Source organism: Salmo salar, chromosome 22 (assembly GCF_965601325.2).
Source record: "Salmo salar chromosome 22, fSalSal1, whole genome shotgun sequence".
Lineage (NCBI taxonomy): Eukaryota > Metazoa > Chordata > Actinopteri > Salmoniformes > Salmonidae > Salmo > Salmo salar.
Window position 1 is genome coordinate 9,691,697 of NC_138312.1, and position 27,288 is coordinate 9,718,984.

The following is a 27,288-nucleotide window of genomic DNA, read 5'->3' on the forward strand; positions in this document are numbered from 1 at the left end:
CTGAAAGATCAAGAAACATAAAAAGAAATGTGACATGTATTTAACCCCTACTTTTTGGCACTTAACAATCTCCCTATATACATTACTTCAATAAAAAAGATACAGCTGGTAGCGGGGGACATCAGACGAGCCTTTTGAGGCCTGTGGGCGTCCTAGAGCAAAACAACGACTTACCTTTTCACAGTGTGTAGCCTAAACTGCCCGGGCGCTACAGACAGAAGATGGCAGATCGACTGTACCGACTTCAGACAAGTCTCAAATTGAAGAACCCATCGTGTTCGTGGGAGTCATCTTTCCATAGAGGGGTCATAATAGTTTTTTAGGCCAAACTGTTCTGATGCTACAGAACATTTTCTGAGAAGAACGATTTTCGGGATGTCTCATGGTCTGACAATCACCGATCTAGCTCTGTCACCTTTCAGCTCTAGCTCTGTCACCTTCCATCGCAGATACGGAAGTGCAACATCGGCGGTTGCGGTGGATTGAGATGCATCCAACGCAAAAAATATCTCTAGCTTAAACTGACAGATTTTTATGGGGGCCACAGAAATCGACTCTAGTTATATCCTCTACAGGATCAGTGGGTCCCCCGCGGGACGATTGAGCTAACGTAAGCTAATGCGATCAGCATGAGGTTGTCAGTAACATGAACATTTCCCAGGACATAGACATATCTGATATTGGCAGAATTTGTCCAATTTACAGTAGCTATTATGGTGAAAGAATGCCATGCTATTGTTTGAGGAGAGTGCACAGTTATGAACTTGAAAATGTTTTAATAAACCAATTAGGCACATTTGGGCAGTCTTGATACAACAATTTGAACTGAAATGCAATGGTTCATTGGATCCGTCTAAAACTTTGCACATACACTGCTGCCATCTAGTGGCCAAAATCTAAATTGCGCCTGGGCTGGAATAATACATTATGGCCGTTCTCTTGTATTTCAAAGATGATGGTACAAAAGAAAATACAAAAAACGTGTTTTTTTTCTTTGATTTATCTTTTACCAGATCTAATGTGTTATATTCTCCTACATTCATTTCACATTTCCACAAACTTCAAAGTGTTTCGTTTCAAATGGTATCAAGAATATGCACATTCTTGCTTCAGGTCCTGAGCTACAGGCAGTTAGATTTGAGTATGTAATTTTAGGTGAAAATTGAAAAAAAAGGGGCAGATAAAATATCAGAGAAAATGTTCAGCTGCCCCTTTAAGGGCCGGAGTTTACCATGGTAATAGGCCACTCGAGTCCTGTCACTTGTGTGTGAGATTTGGGATCTGACTAGGGTGTCTCTTTGCTATCAGTTGAAGCAGCAGACTCAAACTAACGTTGAAAAACAACCGAGCTTGTGAACTTAACAATGTAAATAGCCAAGAAACATGAGGTCAAAGTCTCACTTTGTAAACTTTAGAGTAAATTTGATCAACTTTATGTCTGTGCGCAGCGTCTCCAAAAATGTATCTATCAGCACTTCACTCAGTGAGCTCAGCTCCTCTGCCAGGCAGTGTTGCTACGTGAGGTGGGATATAGGATACGTATTTATTTGTGCAATTAACAGCTTTGAAACAAAACAGGAGAAATACTTTGAAAACAGCAACTGAAGCATTTTTCTAACTCTAACGCGAATGTAATGCTCGCACTGTAGAGCTCTGTAAATTGACCACCCACCAACATGGCTAGTGAAAAACATTCTTACCCACCAAGGTTGGTGGCACCTTAACTGGGGAGGACGCGCTCGTGTCAATGGCTGGAGCGGAATGAGTGGAATGGTATCAAATACTGTACATCAAACATGTGTTTGATGCCATTTCATTTGCTCTGTTCTAGCCGTTATAATGAGCCGTCCTCCCCTCAGCAGTCTCTTATTTCAAGCAGTCTCTGTTCTCCTCGCAGTTTAAGTGTCTGTGTGAAAGTTATCCTTGGTAAGGACATCTTCAAAATTAACATGGTTCAAGTGATGTCCGCTGCATTAGATTTTGTGTCTACCCCCACTGGGTAGTTACATAAGAGTCACAGCAGGTGGATTTAAAGGCCCTTATTAAAGGGGTAATCTGCAGTTCAAACAACCCCAAAGTGCACCCCACCACTATTTTTGTAAACAACTGAGGGATGGGGCTGGTGAAATATAACCACTCTCAAATTTATAGATATATTGCTCTATGTAAGGACTGACCATTCATGAGATCAAAATTATAGTTTTAACCATGTTTTGATTCCAATCTCTCTTTCAAAAATCATGTGGAGAAGGTAACTCAAATAACAAAATTCAAACTAGCTCATTTCTGATACAGAATTGTTTGACTACAGAGGCAGCAAAACTGCTTCCCATGTACAGAATTGTTTGACTACAGAGGCAATAAAAGAGCTTCCCATGTCTGGAATACACTGCGTTTAGACACATGCAACTGTGCCACCTACCGCACATAACCTAAAGAACAATCAGGTTTGTCAACACAATCTCTAGCTGTGTATAGCCACTTTCCAAGTTGTTAGCTTTTTGTGTTATTGCTCTGTATGTGTTGCTTGTCAATATTTTATCTAGACAAGTCAGAGAAAAACTTCTTATTTCCAGTGACAGCCTACCGGGGAACAGTGGGTTAACTGCATGGGTCAGGGTAGAACGACAGATTTCTACCTTTTCAGCTCAGGGATTTGATCCAGCAACCTTTTGGTTACTGGCCCAACTCTTTAACCACTAGGCTACCTGCCACCCCCATGTTGTTCTATGCTTGCTTATTGCCTGCATTGTCATTTTATGAGTTTTTAATAACCTGCCCAGGGACTACAGTCGAAAATTTGTTGGCTGGCTAAATCCTGCACTTTTACTGAAATGTTTATTAATGTGCACTGTCCTTGTCAAAATAAACTTAAAGGCTATACAGTGTTTGGATTATATTTTTGCTTCTGATGGGTTTTAGATAGTTGAACTAAGCTCATGAGGCATTTAAAAGTTATATTCTTCAAGAATGAATGGCTATATATCATTAATTTAAAAGTCCATGGATGTTGCAAATGCAGATTGCCCCCTTAAGAGTGAAGCCAAAGGATTCATGCTTAGTCACAAACCTCAGAGAAGAATGTTGTTGAGAGCTCTGCGCTTATTAGTGATCTACTGATAGCTCAAGTTGAGCATCTGTAAAATGTGAAAACCTACCAACCCTGGACTTAAACTGTCACTCAACTGCTGTGTGTTTCCTCTGTCTCTGTTGTAGGAGGTGTGTGTATCTCTCAGTCGGTCAAGATTCCCCGGGAGCCAAAGCCTGGAGAGTTTGGCAAGGTCATCCGCCGACTAAGAGAAAACCCAAACGCAAGGGTGGTCATCATTTTCGCCAATGAGGATGATATTAGGTAAGGGTATTATCATAGCATTGACATGTTGAATATGAAATATACTACAATAATAATCTTAAGAAACATGCATGGAAGATTATTAATTAAAGGGAGAAGAGTCAATCGGCAGAAATAAAAAGCTTGACATTTAAATTATGCACTGTAGAATTACTTTAAAATGTTATTGGTCAAGCGCTATCATAATTATCCCTATTAGACTCTGTCGGTAACTCATGTTAATATGTGATTACGACCTGGATTCGGTCCTATGTAGCAAAATTTGAATTTGGTTTTTTTGCATTGGATAAAACTAGAGACTCAGAGCTACAAAATGGTATATCATACACCACATTTTTGAGGAACAATGGGAAAGTAATTCTGCTTTGAAAGTTCATACACTTGTAAACATCACTTTTGAAAAAAGGGCCTTTGAATGTTTTGGTACCTACTAGAGCTCTCCTTTATCTACACCCATTCAGCATTGTTCACACCCTCTTAAGCCAGCCCCACCCATCTCTTTAAGGATTCACATGAGGTCATGTGCTAAAGACTAAAAGTGGTAGAAGCCTACAATAAGGAAATATTCCAGGTAAAAATAATGTGTCCAGATAAAAATATTTTATAAATAGATAACGCTTACCCAGATACACTTGTCTTAATTGATGGGTCATGTGAAAGAAATGCTATAACCCCCAGCCACATCCAGTGATGGAAAAAGTACAAAATTGTCATACTTGAGTAAAAGTATACATTTCAAATTCCTTATTAAACCAGACGGCACAATTATATAATTTTTTAAATAGCCAGGGGTACAATGTACTTAAGTATAAACCATTTCAACTTCCTTATATTAAGCAAACCAGACAGCACATTTCTTTTTTATTGTTGATTGATAGCCAGGGGCACACTCCAACATAATTTACAAACGAAGCATTTGTGTTTAGTGAGTCTGCCAGATCAGAGGCAGTATGGATGACCAGGGATGTTCTCTTGATAAGTGTGTGAACTGGACCATTTTCCAGTCCTGTTAAGCATTCAAATTGTAAGGAGTACTTTTGGGTGTCAAGGAAAATGTATGGAGTAAAAAGTACATTTTCTTTTCAAATGTAGTGGAGTAAAAGTTGCCAAAAATATAGATGGTAAAGTAATGTGCAGATACCACAAAAATACGACTTAAGTAGTACTTTAAAGTATATTTACGTCACTGCCCATCTGCCTTCACATACTGTTACACATGCACTTAAGTATGGAATACTATGTGATAAGGCCATGCAACCTGAATGAGGTGCACATGTACATAAACAAATACATGCACCATATATTTAAGCGGTGGACACCTGATACGGTCACATAATATTGTTGTGGTATGTCACAAAATCATGTTAAGACCACACATATCAATATTAATTTTATATATCAATATTTTGCTGTCTTGCTAAGTCGATGGTCTCTACGGAAGGTGTAAACGGTACAGCCAAATGGTTACTTGCATAGTAGCAATATCAGTAATAGATAGTGTCAATATAAATAAAATATACAGTATGTACAAGAACAATAACGATAGTGATAGACAAGGTAGTTATATACATACAATCAGGGGTAAAGTGGCTGAGCAGCAGGATAAAAAAAGCAATGTATGTTGTGAGAGAGTCATGTGAATAGAGGCACTGCAGATAGTGCTGATGACTGGTCCGTCCAAATCCACGCATGAACAAGGAAATACCACAGCACAAACTTATTCTTGTTTTGGCCATTGCAGTTATCACAATTCAGATCCACACGTGTTCTTCCAACTCTATAGTTGAAGAAATGGTGCATATAGTTGATGACTGCGTTGCTGCCATTGCTTGGGCCAGCTCTCTTTTGATGACTGTATGACTGGTGGATTAGAGTCAGGCATGTTCTACTGATTAATGATGAAAGACATTCCAGATACAAATATTTTAGCATTATACAACAGATGCGAAATGGCATTCTGAGATATCACGACACACAGTTCATACACGTAATGTTAGCTACTGTAGCTAGCCAGCCATCAAACGTCAGCTGGCTAGCTAACAGCAAGCTTTAACTGGCAATACAAACCGATTGTCATAGCTAACTAAAGTTAACCAATAAGTTCAATGTTAGTTAGCTAAGACTAGGCTATAACTAGCAATGCGAAATGGCATTCTGAGAAAACATCTAACGTTACACACGCTTCATACACAAATTAATGTTAGCAAGCCAACCACCTAATCTCAGCTAACGTTAGCTAGCTAACAGAAAGCTTGACGTGGGATATTTTGTTAAAAACCTCTTTGGGCTACATCCGGTGAAATTGCAGAGCGTGAAATTCAAAATACAAAAATCATTCATGAAAATACAAGTGTCTTACATCGTTTAAAAGCTTAACTTCTTGTTAATCCAGCCGCTTTGTCAGATTTCAAAAAAGGCCTTATGGCGAAAGCATACCATGCGATTATTTGAGGACAGCGCCCCGCGTACAAAAGCATTAAAAAAAAAAACTTTTCCAAACCAGCAGAAGCATCACAAAAGTCAGAAATAGCAATAAAATAAATCACTTACCTTTGAAGATCTCTGTTTGCAATCCCAAGGCTCCTAGCTACATAACAAATGGTTGTTTTGTTCAATAAAGTCCTTCATTATATCCCAAAAAAGTCAGTTTAGTTGGCACGCTTGATTCAGTAATCCACCTGTTCCCCTCGTTCAAAATGCATACAAAGGAATCCCAAAAGTTACCAATAAACTTCGTCCAAACAAGTCAAACAACATTTCTAATCAATCCTCAGGTACCCCAATATGTAAATAAACAATACAATTTAAGATGGAGAATAGTATGTTCATTACCGGAGATAAATAACGAAGTGCACACCCTCATCCACGCGCGCCATAAGACTACAGTCAAAATGAGAGCCACCTAGAAAAACTACAAATTCTAGCTAATTTTTCAAAAAACAAGCCTAAAACCCTTTCTAAAGACTGTTGACATCTAGTGGAAGCCATAGGAACTGCAATCTGGGAGGATTTCCTTAGATTTTCCCATAGACAGCCATTTCAATGAGTGGTCACCTCAAAACAAAAGAGACATTATTTTAACAGTTTTGGAAACTTTAGAGTGTTTTCTATCCAATACTACCAATTATATGCATATCCTAGCTTCTGGGCCTGAGTAACAGGCAGTTTACTTTGGGCACCTCTGTCATCCGAACTTCCGAATACTGCCCCCTATCCCTAAGAAGTGTTAAGACATGTCACATTACTGGTTGGTTGGATTGCTAAATGAACGATAATCCCAAACCATGGAATAACGTTACTAGCAATACAAACCGATTGTCATAGCAAGCTAAAGTTAAACAAATAACTTTAAGTTCACTGTTAGTTAGCAAGCCAGCCATCAAACTCCAACTGGCTAGCTAATAGCAAGCTTTAGATTGCAATGAAAATAACTTTGACAAAATTAGAAACGTTTATCCGAATCTGTAGCTAGATTCTTACCTGTATAACATTACATGGATGAAAGCTTCACCGCAGACTGCAACCCCTTTCATAAGACATACTGTGTTGTTTCCGTTTAGTTTGCACAGGTTGTTTGGCCCGTTGTGTTCCACTGATTTCAAAACATGTCATGAAATGAGAGAGTCAGCATTGCATGGCATGATCGTCGTTCAGAAAGTTGTCCATCACAACTTTTTCCCACTGACCTTTGTCGATAGCGCCTGATAAATTTAGGGCAACAATGTTATTGAGAGCAGTAGCAACATATTTTCAGTTATCCATGCTGCAGTATGTGCAGCTCATTTTATAGAAACAAGATGCAACAGCGACCAATCCAAACTCATCTCTCGGCATGTCCAGCCCCCTCAATATCTCAGCCAATCATGGCTAGCGGGAGGTTGCTGACTTTTTCTGTGTCTAAACCAACTAGGCTCGTAATTTAACAATTTTATTCATATTTACAGATGACATACAAGTTTGATATTAATGCACATGAAAGGTCACATGTTCGAGAAGGCATTTCTGCCAAAAAACATATTTTGATGAAAAAATATTTGTATGTGAATTCGTGACTTGTGACATACGCCTAGTTTCCCGAATTGGGTCACAAATGCTTCCTTACTTTATCTTAGTGACACTGGATACATTTGGAAATAATCTTGTTCATTTAGCCCTCTGTTGTCCTGACATTAGTGAATGTTACCTGTCGCTGTGCAATGATCTTGCTTTAGCAAACTAAGGTGACAAACTAAAAACCTGGAGAAAATGTTTGCTATTGATCTATTGTTAACATTTGTTCGTAAAAAATGAGGATGATTTCTCTGGGTATACAACACACCAGACCATACACGTCACTTTGTTTATAGTGCAGGCCAGCCAGACCAATACAATGGAATCCAAATGAGTTTGTACCTTCAAGTTGAGTCATGAACGCTGTGTACTACAGTATATCAGTGACTATTGTGCAGTTATTTTGCAGTACTGCTCATACAGTTAGCTCATAGAAAGTGTTACCAAAATATCAAATACATTATTCGTAGCTAAATGTGTTTATCCACTTGTACCAGGCGGCTACTCCAAGCAGCCAAGAAGGCCAACCAGACTGGCCATTTCATCTGGGTGGGCTCAGACAGCTGGGGCTCAAAGATATCTCCAGTGTTACACCAAGAGGAGATGGCAGAGGGAGCTGTCACCATCCTGCCCAAACGCCAGTCCATCAGAGGTGAGGGGGAACAGAGAAATGTTTTAGGTTGCTGTGATCAACTTTGTAATTGGCTAATTGATTGATTTGATTGCTTGATTAATTCATTGATTGATGGGGAGATAGCGGGGACTAAATAAATGTTTTAGGTTGCAGGGATCAATTTAAGACTGTCCGATTGATTGACTTGATTCATTGGTAGATCTCATGTAGCTTTCGCTCAATGTACAAGGATAAAGTGATTGAGATAAGTAATGCAATTGTAGATTATATTACAGAATATTGGAAAACATTACATTTTGTTTACAAACTTAGACATGGATCAGCAGCGCGTTATTGTATCAGCAGCTATTCCCCTTCACATAGAGATATATCTGGTAGAGCTAGAATCCTTAACTGAAACAATAACAAAGCAACTCCCTGCCCCTGTTTCGCTAAAAAGCTGAGGGATGGGCCTGTAGAAATGTAACCACTCTCAAATTCATAGACAGAGCTATGGATACAAGGAATGACCATCCATGATATCAAATGTATAGTTGAACCATGTTTTGAGGCTATAGAGTGTTTGTTTAGATTTGAATTGTTTAGAAACATTGGATTAAAACAAGCTTCCATTTTGGGTTCTGATGGGGTACAACAGTTGAACTGAGCTCATAAGGCATTTATAAGTTATATTTTTTAAGAATCAATGGGTATATATACATTTATAAGTCAAGAAATTGGTAGTGTACTGTAGCAACTAAGTACTCCTGCTTTAAGTATCAAGAGATCTTGTTCCTGTTAACACAGAACACTTCCAAGTCCTGACAAGCTATTGTAAAAGATAAGGCATTTACTGCCCCGCACTATTAGAAAAAAGGGTTATTCGGCTGTTCCCATAGGATAACCCTTTTTGGTTCCAGGTAGAATCCTTTTGGGTTCCATGTAGAAATGGTTCTACATGTAACCCAAAAGAGTTTTACCTGGAACCAATAAGGGTTCTCCTATGGGGATGGCCGAAGAACTCTTTTAGGTTCTAGATAGCACTTTTTTTTTCTAAGAGTGTGTCATTACCCACTCAGTCTGCCAGCCAAGCCAAAACTCTGGTCTATAACACAATCAGCCATTATCAATACATTCACCCATATCAATGCTCACCCTGTCAGAAAATGTAGTTTAAAGAGTTACCCAAACGCATCATTACAGAGCATGTCACTACATTCCCCCACATGTCAATACCCATGTTAGCACTGGCTCTGGCAACACTTCAATGACAATCTGATCAATCTCTTCCAGGGTTTGATCGTTACTTCATCAGCCGCACACTGGAGAACAACAGGAGAAATATCTGGTTTGCTGAGTTCTGGGAGAACAACTTCGCCTGCAAGCTGAGCCGACACGCTTTGAAGAAAGGTTCTGGGCTGAAGAAATGCACAAGTAAGACAATTCTCCTTTCCTTTCATACCATTGCAGCTTTACTGATCTTAACTACCATTGGAAAAGTGTTATGTTTCACAGGTAAGGACAGGAAAAGCCTGTCCTTATCTTAGAACATAACAGCTTTGGCACATGGCTTATGGTACGTGACAAAAGTGTGTACACCAGTTAAAGCTAGAGAGGTACAACATTAGCTGGATTCAAAATGTATCTCCTTGTGATGAGGTATTACTAGAGCCATGTATTTCTGCTGAGTAGACTGTTCGACTGTCCTCCCAGATAGCAACAGAACAATGTAATAGCAGGTCTGCATGGTTAAACATCTCCACCTCCAGGCTCACTGCCATATGCTATCCAGCTGTGTCCTGGAGTGTTCTGTCTTCGTGTGCTGGAGATTGTTTGATCATCACAAATTCACTCAAGCCTTTCAATCTGGACTTGGAGCAAAAGACCTTCTCTCTAGCTGTTCTAAGAATCTATCTGTACATGAGAGAAGATGTGTAGGCTAGTAGTATATTGATGGTTTGAAACACAGTTAACAGCAAAATGGAAATATTGTCTCGTTAATTACCTATTGGTTTAAAATTCAATGATGCCTGTTGCTATTGCAGTTGTCAAGTTTTTTGATTTTCTTATGTGGGAAACTTGCCTTCATGGTGGTGCAATAATAGCTATCACTGTGTCAAAGTGTGGAAACAAAAATTAGAAAATACAGAACACCAAAAATCATATAATAGGCATTCACTTGCATTCAAAATGCATGTAGCAAATTGACATCCTCAAAATTCATGAAGCAAGCATAATTCATAGTCATGTTGTAATTGGCTTTCAATAAAAGCCAATAATGGTAATACTTTGTAAGTGTGTTTGTTTAATCACACTGCTCCATAGAATAGCAACCAAGTTCTCATAATATACTACAAAACTGGCAAACGCTGCACTAATAGCAGAATTTCCTCCCTTTGTTCTCTGTTGTGTGGGTTTTAGGTCCTTAGGCTAGCACTGCTGTCTTAATGGGAGTGCAGCAAGGCATTCAACTGAAAACTATAAGTTGATTAGAGGCCATCTCTCTTCACCCACACCAGTAATAAAAAAATCAACAATTAAAAATGGACATGTCAAGATTTAAACAGATTAATGTTGTCCGTCTATACAGAAGACTAATGCCAGTCAAATCTTTTCAGTGCAGCTGTCTACTGCACCACTCTTTTATGGATTAACTGGCTCTGTGTGAATGACCAATCTGGGAGAAGAAAAACCACTGTCAGAATATAGCTATAAGTCTATAGCTACCCACAGAATAATTGACTCATATGATGACAAGTTTGCAATGAGCTGAATGATCTGAGTAGAGGTTGGAGAAATGGGACCTGGAGGAGAGAAGTGTTGGGGGACTGAGACATCATCAGCTCATTGACTCATCAACTCAACCATGCATGATCGTTACGCACTGAGATAGATTGGTTTCAATGCATTCTGGCACAGCTGCTCTGGACTAATGTGACAACAACTCAAAATATATGTTTGTGTGAGGGGGTGAATCATATGGGGCTGAATGTTATTTTTTGGCACTTCTTGACATCCAAATTGCACTTTGTGGCTGAAGCCTTGGCCAATCTAAAAGCTTGGACTCAAATGGACTACATAACAAGACAGTTGGAAGCCTGCCCGGTCTTTTCTTTAAAATTGAACAATGCGCTTGGAAATGGGAGATGTCATGCAATGTGAAAAAGTAATCATTGTTGGAGACACCTACAGTAGCAGATTTGGAGATACTGTCGTGTTTGCTAGCAAACAGATTTTCTGACTTTAACGTTAAATAAATACATTATTTTGCCTCACAGTTAGTGCAACATGATCTTCCAGCTAGCTAAAATTGCTTACAGTTAGTTAGCAATCGCTTGTCTGCTACACTATTCTGCTAGATACAGAAGCACTGCCTTCTTAATAATGTCCTGTGTGGCTCAGTTGGTGGAGCATTGGCATTGATGCTTGCAATGCCAGTGTTGTGGGCTCAACAATTTCCCTGTATTTAGCACCATCCATCATTCCTTCAATTCTGACCAGTTTCCCAGTACCTGCCGATGAAAAACATCCCCACAGCATGATGCTGCCACCACCATGCTTCACTGTAGGGAAAGTGTTTTCTGGGTGATGAGAGGTGTTGGGTTTGCGCCAGACATAGCGTTTTCCTTAATGGCCAAAAAGCTCAATTTTAGTCTCATCTGACCAGAGTACCTTCTTCCATGTGTTTGGGGAGTCTCCCACATGCCTTTTGGCGAACACCAAACATGTTTGGGTGGCCCTCTCTTGGCAGGTTTGTTGTGGTGCCATATTCTTTCCATTTTTTAATAATGGATTTAATGGGATGTTCAAATTTTCTGATATTTTTTAATAACCCAACCCTGATCTGTACTTCTCCACAACGTTGTCCCTGACCTGTTTGGAGAGCTTGTTGGTCTTCATAGTGTCGCTTGCTTGGTGGTGCCCCTTGCTTAGTGGTGTTGCAGACTCTGGGGCCTTTCAGAACAGGTGTATATATACTGAGATCATGTGACAGATCATGTGACACTTAGATTGCACTGAGGTGAACTTTATTTAATTAACTATGTGACTTCTGAAGGTAATTGGTTGCACCAGATCTTATTTAGGGGATGAATACATATGCACACACCACTTTTCCATTTTCCATTAAAAAAAAATTGAAACTAGGAATTATTTTCATTTCACTTCACCAATTTGGACTATTTTGTGTATGTCCATTACATGAAATCCAAATAAAAATCCATTTAAATTACAGGTTGTAATGCAACAAAATAGAAAGAATGCCATGGGGATGAATACTTTTGCAAGGCACTGTAGGCCTATTGTTTACCTTTTTGTTTGTGACAATGACACCTTGATAATATGTAGCTGTTTAAAGGGCAAATCCACAGATTAAGAAATAACAAAACGGTCACCCCGAGGGATGAGCCTGGAGAAAATTAACCACTCTCAGATTAATAGTTAGAGTTATGGATGCAAGGACTGACCATACATGATATCAAAATTATTGTTTTAACCATGTTATGAGGGTATACAGTGTTTACAAACATTGGAGAAAAACAAGCTTACAATAACAAGCGTTATCTTGGAGTGTGACTGTTTAACTAAGCACATGAGGCATTTATAAGTAATATTCTTCAAGAATTAATGGATATATATATATATATATATATATATATATATATATATATATATATATATATATATACTGCTCAAAAAAATAAAGGGAACACTTAAACAACACATCCTAGATCTGAATGAAAGAAATAATCTTATTAAATACTTTTTTCTTTACATAGTTGAATGTGCTGACAACAAAATCACACAAAAATAATCAATGGAAATCCAATTTATCAACCCATGGAGGTCTAGATTTGGAGTCACACTCAAAATTAAAGTGGAAAACCACACTACAGGCTGATCCAACTTTGATGTAATGTCCTTAAAACAAGTCAAAATGAGGCTCAGTAGTGTGTGTGGCCTCCACGTGCCTGTATGACCTCCCTACAACGCCTGGGCATGCTCCTGATGAGGTGGCGGATGGTCTCCTGAGGGATCTCCTCCCAGACCTGGACTAAAGCATCCGCCAACTCCTGGACAGTCTGTGGTGCAACGTGGCGTTGGTGGATGGAGCGAGACATGATGTCCCAGATGTGCTCAATTGGATTCAGGTTTGGGGAACGGGCGGGCCAGTCCATAGCATCAATGCCTTCCTCTTGCAGGAACTGCTGACACACTCCAGCCACACGAGGTCTAGCATTGTCTTGCATTAGGAGGAACCCAGGGCCAAACGCACCAGCATATGGTCTCACAAGGGGTCTGAGGATCTCATCTCGGTACCTAATGGCAGTCAGGCTACCTCTGGCGAGCACATGGAGGGCTGTGCGGCTCCCCAAAGAAATGCCACCACACACCATGACTGACCCACCGCCAAACCGGTCATGCTGGAGGATGTTGCAGGCAGCAGAACATTCTCCACGGCGTCTCCAGACTCTGTCACGTCTGTCACGTGCTCAGTGTGAACCTGCTTTCATCTCTGAAGAGCACAGGGCGCCAGTGGCGAATTTGCCAATCTTGGTGTTCTCTGGCAAATGCCAAACGTCCTGCACGGTGTTGAGCTGTAAGCACAACCCCCACCTGTGGACGTCGGGCCCTCATACCACCCTCATGGAGTCTTGTTTCTGACCGTTTGAGCAGACACATGCACATTTGTGGCCTGTTGGAGGTCATTTTGCAGGGCTCTGGCAGTGCTCCTCCTTGCACAAAGGCGGAGGTAGCGGTCCTGCTGCTGGGTTGTTGCCCTCCTACGGCCTCCTCCACGTCTCCTTATGTACTGGCCTGTCTCCTGGTAGCGCCTCCATGCTCTGGACACTACGCTGACAGACACAGCAAACCTTCATGTCACAGCTCGCATTGATGTGCCATCCTGGATGAGCTGCACTACCTGAGCCACTTGTGTGGGTTGTAGACTCCGTCTCATGCTACCACTAGAGTGAAAGCACTGCCAGCATTCAAAAGTGACCAAAACATCAGCCAGGAAGCATAGGAACTGAGAAGTGGTCTGTGGTCCCCACCTGCAGAACCACTCCTTTATTGGGGGTGTCTTGCTAATTGCCTATAATTTCCACCTGTTGTCTATTCCATTTGCACAACAGCATGTGAAATGTATTGTCAATCAGTGTTGCTTCCAAAGTGGACAGTTTGATTTCACAAAAGTGTGATTGACTTGGAGTTACATTGTGTTGTTTAAGTGTTCCCTTTAATTTTTTGAGCAGTGTATATATGCACACAGTATATATATATGCACACAGTGTCTTAGGAATGTAGTCACGTTATTCTAAAATGTATTAAATAAATAAAATCCTCAGCAATCTTCACACAATACCCTATAATGACAAAGTGAAAACAGGTTTTTAGACATTTTTACAAATCTATTCAAAATAAAAACAGAAATACCTTATTTACATAAGTATTCAGACCCTTTGCTATGAGACTTGAAATTTAGCTCAGGTGCATCCTGTTTCCATTGATTATCCTTGAGGTGATTGGAGTCCACCAATCATAAATCCAATTGATTCGACATGATTTGGAAAGGCACACACCTGTCTATATAAGGTCCCACAGTTGACAGTGCATGTCAGAGCAAAAACCAATCCATGAGGTCGAAGGAATTGCCCATAGAGCTCCGAGACAGGATTGTGTTGAGGCACAGATCTGGGGAAGGGTACCAACACAAGGTCCCCAATAACACAGTGGCCTCCATCATTCTTAAATAGAATACGTTTGGAACCACCAAGATTCTTCTCAGAGTTGGCTGCCCGCCCAAACGAACCAATCGGGGGAGAAGGGCCTTGGTCAGGTAGGTGCCCAAGAACCCGATGGTCACTCTGACAGAGCTCCTCTGTGGAGATGGGAGAACCTTCCAGAAGGACAACCATTTTTGCAGCACTCTACCAATCAGGCCTTTATGGTAGAGTGGCCAGACGGAAGCCACTCATCAGTAAAAGGCACATGATAGCCCGCTTGGAGTTTGCCAAAAGGCACCTAAAGACTCTTAGACAATGAACAACAAGATTCTCTGGTCTGATGAAATCAAGATTGAACTCTTTGACCTGAATGCCAAGCGTCTTGGGCAAGTTGCTGTAGGGGTGCTGAGATGTTGGCTGGGGTAGGGGTAGCCAGGTGGAAAGCATGGCCAGCCTTAGAAAAATGCTTATTGAAATGATCGATTATCGTAGATTTATCGGTGGTGACCGTGTTTCCTATCAGTGCAGTGGGCAGCACTAATCCCAAAACATTTTGGAATTAGTGCTACAGGATGCAAATTTCTGTTTGAAAAAGCTAGTCTTAGCTTTCCTAACTGACTGAGTATATTGGTTTCTGACTTCCACTCTCTCAGGTGGAACAAATTTAAATTAGCGCCTTTTTTCAATGCTGTGTCAAAACCATTTTTTGCAAACATCTGAATGCCCACAAAGGACCGCCTTTGAATTTAAAAGTAATCCTCGATGTAATCATCTAGTTTTTTGGTAATGTAATGGATTACAGTTAACGTTTTTTTTTGGGGGGGGGGGGGGTAATCCCTTACATGTAACAGATGACATGTAATCTGTTACTCACCAAACCTGTTGGTCACAGATAAAAATAAAAGTAGGGGTGTCGATCAGAAAACCAGTCAGTATCTGGTGTGACCACCAATAGCCTCACACTGCGCAACACATCTCCTTCGCATGGAGTTGATTGTGGCCTGTGGAATGTTGTCCCACTCCTCTTCAATGCTGTGCGAAGTTGCAGGATATTGGCTGGAACTGGAACACGCTGTCGTACACCTCGATCCATAGCATCCCAAACATGCTCAATGGATGACATGTCTGGTGAGTATGCAGGCCATGGAAGAACTGGGACATTTTCAGCTACCAGGAATTGTGTACAGATCCTTGCGACATGGGGTCGTGCATTGTCATGCTGAAACATGAGGTGATGGCGGGGGATGAATGCCACAACAATTGGCCTCTGGATCTCATCACAGCATCTGTGCATTCAAATTGCCATCGATAAAATGCTATTTTGTCAAGAAATTTGTGCACAACATTTTAGAGAAAAAAGCTTTTCATGGGTATGGAACATTTCCGGGATCTTTCATTTCAGCTCATTAAACATGGGACCAACATGATACATGTTGCATTCATATTTTAGTTCAGTATACATTTCTGAAGGACCTATCAACCTTCCACTCCCTTCTCTGTAACTTATATTCCTCTGTATCCACAGTTAAAGCCACTTTCTTGCCTTTGCCTTCAACTCTGGGAAACTCTTTGCCACCTTCTACTCCCTCCGTAATCCTCCACATCCTCTTCCTCCCCCTCTAGAGGACAACTTTGTCAACCACTTTGAAAAGATGGTTGATGACATCCGCTCCTCATTCACTCAGCCTTTTGAGTCCAGTCATCCAACGGACACAGAAATACTCCAAATACACCTCTTTCTCTGGAGACCATCTCTCACTTCCCTCATCAACTCATCCCTGACCACTGGCTGCATTCCCTCTGACTTCAAGATGGCCAGTCTCTTCCCTCTTCAAGAAACCAACAAGCGACCCCTCAGATGTCAAAAACTTCAGACCGGTATCCCTTTTTTCTTTTCATTCCAAAACACTTGAGCGTGCTCTCTTTGACTAACATGCTGACCAGACCGGACACGTCGCGTCCGCGAGCGTCGCAAAATAAATGTAAAAATCCATGTTATTCAATTATTGCTGCACCCACACTGCTTGCGCGCGCCAACGAGCGACTGCGATGCCAAGGGCTAAAATAGAACTCCTTTCTATTTCTGACGCAGATTGCGATGAAAGTCCTGCCTCTCCCATCTCCTCATTGGTTTATAGAAGCAGGTACCCACGTGCCATCTCCTCATTGGTTATACCCACGTGGGTGATTGAAAGACAAACTGTTTTGCGGTCGTCGTGGTAATACTATGAAAGTTTAGATGCCGATCACCATATAAGTTCAAAGATGAAAAAGCCTGGAAAGAGGAGAGATGACTAGAAACGATTCAGTTGGCCGTTTTATGTGTCTTGATTACCAACAACGACGAGACATCCTACAGGGAGAAGGTGAGGGCCCTCGGAGTGTGGTGTCAAGAAAATAACCTCACACTCAACGTCAACAAAACAAAGATGATCGTGGACTTCAGGTAACAGCAGAGGGAGAACCCCCCTATCCACATCGATTGGGCAGTAGTGGAGAGGGTAGAAAGTTTAAAGTTCCTCGGCGTACACATCACGGACAAACTGAAATGGTCCAACCACACAGACAGCGTGGTAAAGAAGGCGCAGTAGCGCCTCTTCAACCTCAAGAGGCTGAAGAAATTCGGCTTGTAACCAAAAACACTCAAACTTTTACAGATGCACAATCGAGAGCATCCTGTCGGGCTGTATCACCGCCTGGTATGGCAACTGCTCCGCCCATAACCGTAAGGCTCTCCAGAGGATAGTGAGGTCTGCACAGCACATCACCGGGGGCAAACTACCTGCCCTTCAGGACACCTACACCACCCAATGTCACAGGAAGGCCAAAAAGATCATCAAGGACAACAACCACCCGAGCCACTGCCTGTTCACCCCGATATCATCCAGAAGGCGAGGTCAGTACAGGTGCATCAAAGCAGGGACCGAGAGACAGCTTCTATCTCAAGGCCATCAGACTGTTAAACAGCCATCACTAACATTGAGTGGCTGCTGCCAACATACTGACTCAACTCCAGCCACTTTAATAATGGAAAAATGTATGTAATAAATGTATCACTAGCCACTTTAACCAATGCCACTTCATATAACGTTTACATACCCTACATTACTGTACTCTATACCATCTACTACATCTTGCCATCTTGATGTAATGTATCACTAGCCACTTTAAACAATACCACTTTTTTGTTTAAATATCCTACATTACTCATCTCATATGTATATACTGTACTCTATACCATCCACTGCATCTTGCCTATGCCGTTCTATACCATCACTCATTCATATATTTTTTTTATGTACATATTCTTATTCATTCCTTTACACTTGTGTGTATAAGGTAATTGTTGTGAAATTGTTAGGTTAGATTACTCGTTGGATATTACTACATTGTAGGAACTAGAAGCGCAAGCATTTCGCTACACTCGTATTAACATCTGCTAACCATGTCTATGTGACAAATAAAATTTGATTTGATTTGAGCATGCAAATCTTGGTGGGGCAAATAAAATGTGGGATACATGCCAGCAAAGCTACTACACAACACAATACTAAACAATACATTAACTGCACTATAACGGTGACGAACAGTGCCCAGAAACTGTTAGGGCCTACATAAAGGAGTTCCAACAGCAGTCCCAACACCTTACCACTGCTACACCTGGCTTTCAGCGGAGCCTTGTCTAGCAGTGAAACAGTTCGTTCAGCCTCATTTACTGCCTTTTAAAAAAAAATAGCTAATATGGCTGACTTGCTTAACCAAATGTGGTTTCTACTGACAATTGAGATGTACAATCTATGGCATAAGGGGACGACAAGCGGATAAGCGGCAATCCGTAATTTTGATTAAGACATTAATGAGCGAGCGACTACAGACGTAGTCAATTTCTATTTGTTCAGCACTTTTGAAATGTACAGCGACAGAATTCAGAACATGGGCCATTATTACAGTGTACTCCCTGAACAACAAGTTAAAACTGTAGGATAAATAAAGGGGGCATATTAACAGACAATGAAAGTTCTTACAATATTAGATGATTACATTTCTCCAAAACAGGCTATAGGCTACACATGCACCATGAAGTTAGAATAGTAGGTGAAATTAAGAGGTGAAAATAGATCTAATTATTAGGGTGAGGCACATTGAACGCGTCTTTGCATGTCAATAAAGATACACGTCATATAACAGTACTTGACGCGTTAAATAAGCTTTTAATTTGACACATCAAATAACACAATTATACTATAGAATGTTGTGTGTGCCGAATTTGCACATGCAAGCCGAGCGCCACCACTAATAGGGTGATTCACACGAAATCTTGGTTTCAAAGATTTCAAACATGAAATCTTTAAAAAGGCTTGCATCAACAAATTTCCTTTTTAGGCATTAATAACAAGGTCTGAAGTGTTTGTGAGCATTATTTGAAAAACATTTACTGACAATTTAACACCTTTTTTGAACATATTTTCCAAAACATGTCCTTAAAAATCTTATTACTGCAATGGTCTGAAAATGTCAAGCCCATTAGGAAAGCTAACACATTTTGAAATCAGACAGTGTGGTTAGATAAAGGAGAGTCTTGTCTTTAAAACCTCTTACATCTAGACGTTCCGCTAGCGGAACACCTGCTCCAATATCCAATGATAGGCGTGGCGCGAATTACAAATTCTTCAAAAATACAAAAACTTCTATTTTTCAAACATATTACTATTTTACAGCATTTTAAAGACAAGACTCTCCTTTATCTAACCACACTGTCCGATTTCAAAAAGGCTTTACAGCGAAAGCAAAACATTAGATTATGTCAGCAGAGTACCCAGCCAGAAATAATCACACACCCATTTTTCAAGCTAGCATATAATGTCACAAAAAACAAAACCACAGCTAAATGCAGCACTAACCTTTGATGATCTTCATCAGATGACAACCCTAGGACATTATGTTATACAATACATGCATGTTTTGTTCAATCAAGTTCATATTTATATCAAAAAACAGCTTTTTACATTAGCATGTGACGTTCAGAACTAGCATTCCCACCGAACACTTCCGGTGAATTTACTAAATTACTCACGATAAACGTTCACAAAAAACATAACAATTATTTTAAGAATTATAAATACAGAACTCCATTGTGCAATCGAGGTGTCCGATTTTAAAATAGCTTTTCGGTGAAAGCACATTTTGCAATATTCTGAGTACATAGCCCGGCATCACAGGGCTAGCTATTTAGACACCCAGCAAGTTTAGCCTTCACCAAACTCCGATTTACTATTAGAAAAGTTTGATTACCTTTGGTGTTCTTCGTCAGAATGCACTCCCAGAACTGCTACTTCAATAACAAATGTTGGTTTGGTTCAAAATAATCCATAGTTATATCCAAATAGCGGCGTTTTGTTCGTGCGTTCAAGACACTATCCTATGTGTAAATAAGGGTCACGCGCACGACGCATTTCGTGACAAAAAAATTCTAAATATTCCATTACCGTACTTCGAAGCATGTCAACCGCTGTTTAAAATCAATTTTTATGCGATTTTTCTCGTAAAAAAGCGATAATATTCCGACCGGGAGTGGTGGTTTTCGTTCAAAGAGAGAGAAAATAAACAATAGAGTTGACTCGTGCCCGCGCCTCAGTTTCATAGTACTGTGACTGGCCACTATCCAAACGCGCTAATGTTTTTCAGCCTGCAAAGCCACGATTCAGCTTTTTGCCGCCTTCTGAGAGCCCATGGGAGCCGTAGGAAGTGTCACGTAACAGCAGAGATCCCCTGTATTGGATAGAGATAATCAAGAAGGCAAAGAAATTGTCAGACAGGGCACTTCCTGCATGGAATCTTCTCAGGTTATGGCCTGCCAAATGAGTTCTGTTATACTCACAGACACCATTCAAACAGTTTTAGAAACTTTGGAGTGTTTTCTATCCAAAGCTAATAATTATATGCATATTGTACTTTCTGGTCAGGAGTAATAATCCGATTAAATCGGGTACGTTTTTTTATCCGGCCGTGAAAATACTGCCCCCTAGCCATAACAGGTTAAAATGGTGTAAAATAGTCATATGTTTGAAAAATTGAAGTTTTCAGATTTTTGAGGAGTTTGTATTTCGCGCCACGCCCTATCATTGGATATTGGAGCGGTGTTCCGCTAGCGGAACGTCTTGATGTAAGTTAAGGCTCTCTTACAGAATATCTGGCCCTTTTTCCAAATTTCTCTGGATTTCCCATTTATTACAGTGGAGAATTCATCTTGATGAAGGAAGCGGCTAACAAGTTTGCGCATTAGTCTTCTCTGGCTGTTATTGAGTAATATTCTCTGATGACCTCTCTTTGTAGCCTTCCATGTTGACAATTACCTGCTTCCTCTTGGCCATCATCTCAAGTCTTTTCAGTATTTTCTTTAGGTTGACCATCTCTTTGGTCCTCTCCAGCAGCTTCTATTCTGTGTAGCGCAATTTTGATAGTGTTTTCTTTCTTCTGTTCTTCTTTTTGGGTGATTCCTTTAGGGTAGATGTCTTCATTGGTCCTGGTGTCTGTAGAGATGTCTCTCTTCCTTTTTGAGTTGAGTTGATGGCAGGGACATTTACCTGCTGAGGTGAGAATGGCTGTTCTCTTGGGGAGGCTGTGTCTTCTTGAAGATTTTAAGAACTTCTTCATTTTGCTTCTTGAACATGGTGAAGTGTATCATCTTCCTCGCCTGATGGTGTTGTCCAAAACAGCTTTTAGCTGTTTCTTTCTTCTGTAATACCTTGAGTTTTCCCGCCACTGTTTTTTCTTATTTTTATGTTGCTTCTTTGACAGATCTTGAGTTCTCTCGATTTGACAATATTGCTTTTGATATCTGGAAAGGGAAAGGAAGCATGACATGAAATGAGCATGGGAAAAAATCTCACTCTTATGGACACGTCATCCTATAGTAGAGACTGAATGGCTTACTGACTGTGTGTGTGTGTGTGTGTGTGTGTGTGTGTGTGTGTGTGTGTATCCTATAGAAGGGACTGAATGGCTTAAATACTGTGTGTGTGTGTGTGTGTGTGTGTGTGTGTGTGTGTGTGTGTGTGTGTGTGTGTGTGTGTGTGTGTGTGTGTGTGTGTGTGTGTGTGCGTGCGTGTGCATCCTACAGTAGGGACTGAATGGCTTACAGACTGTGTGTGTGTGTGTGTGTGTGTGTGTGTGTGTGGTGTGTGTGTGTACACATCCTATAGTAGGGACTGAATGTCTTACACTTACAGACTGTGTGTGGACATCCTATAGTATAAACTAAATGGCTTACTGAGTGTATGTGTGTGTGGTGGATGTGTTAGGGCGCATGTGTAGACTTCCTATAGAAACTGTGTGAGGACATAGGCTTCCTATAGACTATATATATGCTAATTACGCTTGATGTAACCTCTCGAACCCCTAACCTCTATCTGTCCTTCCTTCTGTACTCTTCCAGCAGTTCTGGGTTGGTGTAAACTTTTTTTCTGAATTGTGTCAGCCTTCGCTAAAATTTTCTTTTTGTCAGTTGCTGACTGTCTGTAATTAAACAGGACATAAAGCAAAATATCAACAGTTAGTAAATAATATTTTAATTAATAGTTCATTATATTTAAAAATATAGTCTGTATGATTAAATTCTCATTACCGAAACAGAAGTTCTCTCTACCGCAACTGGCCTTAAATTGCAGAGGTAAGTGAGAATGGTGTTGTGAAGGATGAGGAACCGTTGCATGTTTTGCTAACAATAGAGAAGACATGATGAGTAGGCACATTTTTACTCAGTGTACATAATTAGACATGAATGAAGTATATTTTCATAGAAAATGTTAAATCTAACTTTTTTCTAAATGTGGAAAACTACCTGTATCGGTAATGATAATCAATACTGTTGTGTACGCAGTCTGACGAGAATGTTTAACTTTTAACTGGAGAAATATAAAGAGATCTGCTTACCTGGTAGCCATCTTGAAGGTACTGGCAGATGTGTTGCTTCATTCAAAATCAAACTTTATTTAAAATTCTCTGCGTGAGTGTAAACAGTCCTTCAAAAATGTTGCGGAGGATGAGAACATCAGTCATGGACACTTAATTTTTCCAATATTTTTTCCTTATTATTATACATGAATATTCAGTTAATCATTTTTCTGTCATTTGAATACATCTAGTAGAAAAACCATTTTTTCCCAGAATATTTTCATGTTACTCTGTATAAATTTTAACATACATTCAGACAGAGCTGGACACGTTGCGGTAATGAGAATTTCAGCAGAAAATACAATAAAATACAAAAATAATTAATTCCTATGTTGAAATGACTCTTTGTCCAAGGTAGAGAACACTATCTTTATTATGATATTTTGTTATATTTAAAATCATTACTGCCATGGTATTTTAATGGTTTCATGAGAATGACCCAATATCAGTAGCACTGTCAAAGCTGTACAAAAAAGTTGGCAAACAAGCACACACCGGCCTCGAATAATGTGTTTACAATACCACGTTGGTAAAAATAGACCAAATTATTAGGGTGAGGCACGTGAGCTACTAACATCTTACTACACAACATACACTTAGTATTACTTTCTTAGCTACCGCATACATATCTTCCTTGCATATTACATAATTTATGCAGCAGCATGCAAGACATTTTTGGACTCACATTGTGAAGGTGGTGTGGTGGTCCTCTGTAGGCCTTCTCTGGATTTACTTTGGGAACTCAGAAAAAAACACACAGCCACTCCATTGAACAGCAAGCTAACGTTAGTGGTTGCTATGCAATGCTTGCAGTTAGCTTCTGATTCCTTCCAAACGACTCATCATTGAATTTGCGATTTCCAACTTGCTGTGTAATCTTTATGTCCAATGGCCGATGAGCACCGATACGTTTTATCTATAATTTATCTTCATATGACAAGGATTAAAACCTCTCTAAGCTAGGTGGGATGGTAGCATCCCACCTGACCAATATCCAGTGAAAGTGCAGTGCACCAAAATCAAAACTACAGAATTGTAAATATTTAACATTCTTGAAAATACACATGCCATATGTCAAAATAAAGCGTAACTTCTTGTTAATCCAACCGCGGTGTCAGATTTCAAAAAGGCTTTACGGCGAAAGCAAACCATGCGATTATCTGAGGACAGCACCCCACCATACAAATGCATAACAATCATTTTCAACCAGGCAGGTGGCGACACAAAAGTCAGAAATAACTATATAATTCATGCCTTACCTTTGAAGATCTTCTTCTGCTGGCACTCCAATATGTCCCAGAAACATCACAAATGGTCCTTTTGTTCGATAAATTCCTTGTTTATATCCCTAAAATGTCCATTTATTTGGCGCATTTGATTCAGAAAAACACCTGTTCCAACTCGCCCAACATGACTACAAATTATCTAATAAGTTACCTGTAAACTTGGTCCAAACAACTTTCCTAATCTAACCTTAGGTATCCTAAAACGTAAATAATCAATACAATTTAAAACGGAATATACTGTGTTCAATAGCGGATAAAATCAACGTCCAGGTCGCGCGCCACATCAAGAGTCCACTTGGCTTGACACTCATTCTGAATAGCCGTATTTCTTCATTTCTCCAAGGAAAAACATCAACCAATTTCTAAAGACTGTTGACATCTAGTGGAAGCCATAGGAACTGCAACCAGGTGCCTCATAAAGCTAGTTTCCCATAGAAAACTTATTGAAAACACAGTGAACTAAAACAAAAGATTCCTGGATGGTTTGTCCTCGGGGTTTCGCCTGCCAAATAAGTTCTGTTATACTCACAAACTTTAGAGGGTGTTCTATCCAAATCTAGTAATTATATGCATATCCTAGCTTCTGGGCCTGAGTAGCAGGCAGTTTACTTTGTGAAAATGTCAGAATAATAGTAGAGAGAATGATTTATTTCAGATTTAATTTCTTTCATCACATTCCCATTGGGTCAGAAGTTTACATACACTCAATTAGTATTTGGTAGCATTGCCTTTAAATTGTTTAACTTGGGTCAAACGTTTCAGGTAGCCTTCCACAAGCTTCCCACAATAAGTTGGGTGAATTTTGGCCCATTCGTCTTGACAGAGCTGGTGTAACTGAGTCAGGTTTGTAGGCCTCCTTTCTCGCACACACTTTTTCAGTTCTGCCCACAAATTTTCTATAGGATTGAGGTTGGTGCTTTGTGATGGCCACTCCAATACCTAGACTTTGTTGTCCTTAAGCCATTTTTCCACAACTTTGGAAGTATGCTTGGGGTCATTGTCCATTTGGAAGACCCATTTGCGACCAAGCTTTAACTTTGTGACTGATGTCTTGAGATGTTGCTTCAATATATCCACATCACTTTCCTCTCTCGTGATGCCATCTATTTTGTGAAGTGCACCAGTCCCTCCTGCAGCAAAGCATCCCCACAACATGATGCTGCAACCCCCGTGCTTCACGGTTGGGATGGTGTTCTTCGGCTTGCAAGCCTTCCTCTTTTTCCTCCAAACATAACAATGGTCATTATGGACAAACAGTTATATTTTGGTTTCATCGGACCAGAGGACATTTCTCCAAAAAGTACGATCTTTGTCTCCATGTGCAGTTGCAAACTGTAGTCTGGCTTTTTTATGGTGGTTTTGGAGCAGTGGCTTCTTCCTTGCTGAGCGGCATTTCAGGTTATGTTGATATAGGACAAATTTTACTGTGGATATAGATACCTTGGTACCTGTTTCATCCAGCATCTTCACAAGGTCCTTTGTTGTTGTTCTTGGATTGATTTGTACTTTTCGCACTAAAGTACGTTCATCTCTAGGAGACAGAACGCCTGTCCTTCCTGAGCGGTATTATGGCTGCATGGTCCTATAGTATTTATACTTGCGTACTATTGTTTGTACAGATGAACGTGGTACCTTCAGGCATTTGGAAATTGCTCCCAAGGATGAACCAGACTTGTGGATGTCTACACATTTTTTTCTGAGGTCTTTGCTGATTTCTTTTGATTTTCCCATGATGTCAAGCAAAGAGGCATTGAGTTTGAAGGTAGACCTTGAAATACATCCACAGGTACACCTCCAATTGACTCAAATTATGTAAATTAGCCTATTAGAAGCTTCTAAAGCCATGACATAATTTTCTGGAATTTTCCAAGCTGTTTAAAGGCTCAGTAAACTTAGTGAATGTAAACTTCTGACCCACTGCAATTGTGATACAGTGAGTTAGAAGGGAAATAATCTGTCTGTAAACAATCGTTGGAAAAATTACTTGTGTCATGCACAAAGTAGATGTTCTAACGAACTTGCCAAACCTATAGTTTGTTAACAAGAAATTTGTGGAGTGGTTGAAAAACAAGTTTTAATGACTCCAACCTAAGTGTATGTAAATTTCCGACTTCAACTGTATATATGTTTTTACATTGTTTCTAAACTAATATGTGACACGTATTAATACAAAAAAACAACATTCATAACAGGCAAGCCCACATTTGTTAATTTATATATATCATTATTATTTGTATTAATATTTTTTGGCTAGAAATGTGGGGCTCAAGAGTCCCACCTGCCCTGAATGATGGGTCGCCACTGCCCCCAGGCTTCGGTTCTAGGCCGTCTCCTCTTGACTCTCTACACCAAGTCACTCTGCTCCTTCATATCCTCACATGGTGTCTCTTATCATTGCTATGCGGATTACACTCAGCTACTTTTTTAATTTTCCCCTTCTGACACCCAGGTGGCAACACACATCTCTGGGTGCCTGGCAGACATCTCAGCTCGGTTGTCGGCTCATCACCTCAAGCTCCACTTTGACAAGACGTAGCTGCTCTTCCTCTCAGGGAAGGGCTGCCCGCTCCAAGACCTCTCCATCCCGGTCAACAACTCAACTGTGTCCTCCTCCCAGAGTGCAAATAAACTTTGCGTGACCCTGGACAACACCCTGTCATTCTCTGCAAACATCAAAGCAGTGACTCGCTCCTGCAGGTTCATGCTCTACAACATCCATAGAGTACAACCTCTCCTCACACAGGAATCGGTGCAGGTCCTAATCCAGGCATTTGTCATCTCCCATCTGGACTACAGTACTTCAACTCTCTGTTGGCTGGGTTCCCCGCTTGTGCTGTCAAATCCCTGCAACTTATCCAGAATGCTGCATCCCACCTGGTGTTCAACTTTTCCAAGTTCTCCCATGTCATCCTGAACCTCCACACACTCCACTGGCTTCCAGATGAAGCTCACATCCACTACAAGACCATGGTGCTTGCCTACGAGCCAGCAAGGGGAACTGCCCCTCCCTACGTTTAGGCTATGTTTGGGGCGGCAGGTAGCCTAGTGGTTAGAGCGTTGGGCCAGTAACTGAAAGGTTGCTAGGTTGAATCCCCAAGCTGACAAGGTAAAAATCTGTCGTTCTGCCCCTGAAGAAGGCAGTTAACCCACTGTTCCTAGGCCGTCATTGTAAATAAGACGTTTTTCTTAACTGACTTGCCTAGTTAAATTAAGGTAAATATATATATATATATATATATATATACATATATATATACATATGCTAGAGCCATATATCCCAACCCAAGCAGTCCATTCTGCCGCATCCGG

General features: G+C 40.4%; 1 protein-coding gene across 2 annotated transcripts in view; it reads left to right on the forward strand.

Moving 5' to 3' along the window:
* The window catches only part of LOC106582707 (metabotropic glutamate receptor 4), a 284,018-nt gene that overhangs the window by 200,719 nt on the left and 56,011 nt on the right, over nucleotides 1-27,288 (forward strand). For both annotated transcript variants that reach the window (XM_014166038.3, XM_045705684.2), the window contains exons 3-5: nucleotides 3,217-3,352; nucleotides 7,900-8,054; nucleotides 9,309-9,449. In XM_014166038.3, the coding sequence (XP_014021513.1) occupies nucleotides 3,217-3,352; nucleotides 7,900-8,054; nucleotides 9,309-9,449 (432 nt within the window). The remainder of the gene's footprint in view (nucleotides 1-3,216; nucleotides 3,353-7,899; nucleotides 8,055-9,308; nucleotides 9,450-27,288) is intronic.